The sequence below is a fragment of the Salvia miltiorrhiza genome, chromosome 2 (genome assembly GCF_028751815.1).
Source record: "Salvia miltiorrhiza cultivar Shanhuang (shh) chromosome 2, IMPLAD_Smil_shh, whole genome shotgun sequence".
NCBI lineage: Eukaryota > Viridiplantae > Streptophyta > Magnoliopsida > Lamiales > Lamiaceae > Salvia > Salvia miltiorrhiza.
This window is the reverse complement of record NC_080388.1, coordinates 26,345,157-26,349,274: the sequence shown is the minus strand read 5'-3', so window position 1 is coordinate 26,349,274 and position 4,118 is coordinate 26,345,157. Positions and strand designations below refer to the sequence as shown.

The 4,118-nt window shown below is 40.8% G+C and overlaps 1 protein-coding gene across 2 annotated transcripts; it reads right to left on the bottom strand.

The window, feature by feature from the left end:
- Nucleotides 1-105: 105 nt before the first annotated feature.
- LOC131007623 (transcription factor bHLH123-like) lies at nt 106-2,525 on the bottom strand. 2 transcript variants are annotated; one of them, XM_057934525.1, is made up of 7 exons: nt 2,014-2,525; nt 1,350-1,944; nt 1,138-1,233; nt 966-1,031; nt 800-865; nt 668-718; nt 106-586 (listed from the first exon to the last, which is right to left on the bottom strand). In XM_057934525.1, the coding sequence occupies exons 1-7, from the start codon at nt 2,358-2,360 to the stop codon at nt 431-433; spliced, it is 1,377 nt and encodes a 458-aa protein (XP_057790508.1). In that variant the 5' UTR covers nt 2,361-2,525; the 3' UTR covers nt 106-430. The 2 variants fall into 2 exon arrangements, with proteins under 2 accessions (XP_057790508.1, XP_057790507.1); XM_057934524.1 differs by having other exon boundaries at nt 1,350-1,947; nt 2,014-2,523.
- Nucleotides 2,526-4,118: the final 1,593 nt, after the last annotated feature.

Below are 4,118 nucleotides of genomic sequence, written 5' to 3'. Positions count from 1 at the left end.
CTTTACATTTTTATCCTTTCCCTTTTCTGCTCAATTTTTGCTACAAACAACAAAAATTTGATACTCTAATTCATGAGCTAGCTACCAAACCAAGCTAATCTATACTTTTTAAATTAAATTCAGGGACATGATATATATTATCTACTCATTTCTAACCAACCCTTATAATCATAATTCTTCAATTATTACAGGGGCTATATATATAATTAATAAATATATTCTGCGTACAATTTGTTCCCTAGCTAGCAAACTAATCTTTGCCAAGGCTGCATCACTTTGGCCCAAGCCATGGCCAAAAACTATACTTGAAAAACATTTTTCCTGTAGTCTTTCTTCTCTCTCTGCAATTTTTTCCTATCTCTTAACTTGTGAGCTGCTACTTAGATATTAGTGGAGTTTGATTAGAGTATGATGCTGCTTTCCTTGTTGCTTATCTGAATGTACCACCAAATGTAGGAGTCCAAAAATCCACTGCTGTTTCGTGCGTCACCGGAAAAGTGCTCGACACCGGCACCAGACATAGCCCTCGGCTTCTAAGATCTTGACGCCCCCCTTCTAAATCTTTTGATTTTTCAGGATTAATGCTCTGCCATAATTATTATCATAATCAAATATTGTTCAATTTCAATCTTCCCATAATAAGCAATTTATTCGAGATTTTATGTACCTGCTGATTCTGCATGGGAGCTCCATTTTTCATGTAGGGTGCACTTAAGGCCTGTTATTTCAAATAAAAACAAATTACTTATATATTTAAATTTATCTAGAAAAAAGCTGTGATCTGATGAAGGAGACTTACACTGACTTGTTCGTGGAGAAATTTGATGTATTCAATCGCTTCAGAGAGCACGGAAGCAGTATCGGTCTGAAATGAAATTAAAGGAAAATTTAGTTTGATTTAGTTCAACATCATGTTGGAAAGAAAAAACACAAGGAAATTTAGGAGCGGAGGAGAGTTTAATTACCTTTCCAAAAGGTGAGACCAATTGTTGAAGTGCCGTTATTCTGTCTCCCATCTTCTCTTTCCTCACCTAATCCAGAAAACAAAGCTTCATCATTAATCTCATCTCAATAAAGAAAAGCTGAAACTCGGAGATTCATCTTTTTCAAAAGCAAAAGTTCAACTTGTACGCATACCTTAAAAGCTGGCAAAGCCGATGGCGTTTCGCTTCGCGCCCGTTTATTCGTCGTCTCCGCGCTGTTTTTCTTCGCATCCCGCCCTTCCGCCTTGTTCTGATTCAGAATTAAAATCGGAAAATGTTCACATACTCTTCATGCGGAAAAACAAAAGAAACCCTAATTAATTTATGAGCATGCATCGAATTCAAGTTTTTGAATTAATTGTATACCTTTGGTTTGGCATCGAATGGCGGGGCCGCGGGAATCTGATTTTGTAAGGGCGGGAAAAAGCTGGATCGAGCGTCGCTCATGGCGGCGGGCGGCGCCGACGCGTTCCAGAACGGGGTGTTGTTAGTGAAATGCAAATGGTTGCTGGCGGCCTGCGGCTGCTTCGGCGGAGATGTTCTCAGGAACGGCGGGTATTTATTCATCGAGGGTATCATTTCAGCCGCGTTGCCGCCGTAGCCACCGGCGGCTGGCGGATATGGATAATTCGATATCGCTCGGTTTTGGTAGTTAGAGTGCTGCTGATTTTCCGATAACAAGAGGCCGTAGGCGGCGGCGGAGTCCACCTGAAAAGCGGTGGTTAAACTCTGTGATGTGATGGTGCTGTCGTTGGAACTCGCCTGAGAACTAAACTGCGGCTGATCCAACGAAAATCCGCGGTTTATTTGTTTGAATTCATTCTCTGAGGATGCTCCGGAAAACAGCTTCTGCCGCCACTGTTCTTGAGAAGACGCGGCGGATTCCGGCTGGAAACTGCCGTTGTTTGAACTTAAATCTTCTTGGAGCAACGACCGGAAACTGCTCTCCCCTTTTTCATTTCTACTTTTCAAAAAACCAAAAATAAATATGTAGTCTAAAAGAGAATTATGAGAATCGAGAAAGACTTACAATAAAGCTTGGTTCCAATCCATGCTCTGCGAGGAAAGGCCTAATCCCATCATTTGCAAGCTGGGAGTTGATAAAACCCCACCGCCACCTCCACCTCCACCTCCACCGCCGCCGCCAGCAGACGATTGATCGTCATGGCACACCATAGTGGCGGCCGTGGACGCGGTGGCGGATTCCATTGTAGACCTTGATGATTTCATGTCCACCATCTCCGTCGACCATCCGAAGCTTGCGATAGCATTCAACGTTGTGGAAATCGACGACGATGCCGGTGACGTGCCGCTTTCGAATCTGTTTCTTGTTGTATCCCACCAGCTTCCGTTTCCTAGCTGGAATTCGTCTGCCATGGCTGCCTGCTTCGCCCTTTGATTTTTATTTTTATTTTATTTTATTTTTTCCAACGAAAAAGGCAAAATAAATGTTGAGACGCTTATGCTTGAAGACTCTTTTGGCTCCTTTTACTTTTTGGCTGATTTTTATAAAAACCGAAATGAAACCGGGATGCCTGCATCATGGTATTTATACTATGTATCAAATTGCAGAAATAAATAGTAGAATTTCTGGTTGACTTTTGATCCGACTGATTTGACAAGGGAAAGGATAGGTCATCTTGAAAGCAAATTCCCCGGTTATACTATATTATTATAAATATAAGTATCACTCTAAAATTCGAATTCTACCTCATGTAAATTGGGGTCGCTTACTATTGATATCGTGTTGATATGATAACGACACGATACAATATAATAAAATTAAACACAAATATATATTTTCTTCATTTCACTAAGTATGAATTTTTATTTTTAGAAACGATTATTCAGAAAAAAAATGATTAAAGGATAAAAATTATAGATAATGGTGGAGTTCACATCTTCTTGTGAGATAGAATAATTTCATTTTTTAATCATTATTAATGGAACAGACGAAAATGAAACTGAGTCATTATTGATCCAAACAAATAAAAATATAACATAAGTACGAATCGATTTCATTTGTATTGATAGGATATGATAAACTCCCTAATTAGGAAGGAAAATCATGTATAAAAATAAAGTTAATGATAAATATATATATAAAATAATATCGTGTCGTACGAGCTACACTAGTACGGAATTATCATATACTATATCATACAAACATTGAAATTGATCATAAACAAACACGATACAACTTTATCTTGTCATTATTCTGTTGACACGATAAGGATATGAGCACGATAAGATTAGACACTAACTTATTTACATGTGTGTTTGTCGTCATATTTCAAAATTTATCATCCCTAATAAATTTTGACACATGCAATCGTCTACTCAAGACTACTCCTATAAATTTTGACATGTAAAAAACCATCTTACTCAACACCTATAAACTTAAGAGGTGACGGGTATAGATGAATGGAATTAGCGTGAATGAAATGAACTTAAGAATGGAACGATGGTTCGAGTGATATGATATACTCCCTCCGTCCCAGCTTTTAGTATCCAACTTTTCTTTTTTGGTCGTCCCACATTTTGGTATCCATTTCCATTTTTAGTAAAAGTAGGTGGGGCCCTTACTCCACGTTAATTATTTTAACTCTCACATAGAATGTGGGACCCTTAGTCCACTCACAACACACCAATCACTTTATTAAAACCCGTGCCGTTCTCAACTGGATACTAAATGATGCATCCCGAACAGAGCCAAGCTCGCGCCAAAGCAGAGCTGAATCCCGCGCCAGACCAGAGCCAAGGATGCCAGATGAATCGTCCCGCCAGAGGAATCGTCCCGAGCAGAGGAATCGTCCCGCCAGAGGAATCATCCCGAGCAGAGGAATCGTCCCGACAGAGGAATCGTCCCGAGCAGAGGAATCATCCCGCCAGAGGAATCATCCCGAGCAGAGGAATCGTCCCGCCAGAGGAATCGTCCTGAGCAGAGGAATCGTTCCGATAGAGGAATCGTCCCGAGCAGAGGAATCGTCCCGCCAGAGGAATCGTCCCGAGCAGAGGAATCGTCCCGCCAGAGGAATCGTCCCGAGCAGCGAAATCAAAATGGCAGAGAATTCCCAGAGCGGGCTTCCCAGAGCAGAGGAGCGGAATTGCCAGAGCAGAGCGGAATTCCCAGAG

Bases quoted from the DNA above. Each gene is read 5' to 3' on its own strand.
- LOC131007623 (XM_057934524.1), bottom strand. From the start codon at position 2,360: ATGGCAGACGAATTCCAGCTAGGAAACGGAAGCTGGTGGGATACAACA. The intron at 1,234-1,349 runs GTATACAATTAA...ATTCTGAATCAG, and splicing joins CATTCGATGCCAAACCAAAG to AACAAGGCGGAAGGGCGGGA. The intron at 1,032-1,137 runs GTATGCGTACAA...TTTCTGGATTAG, and splicing joins CGGCTTTGCCAGCTTTTAAG to GTGAGGAAAGAGAAGATGGG.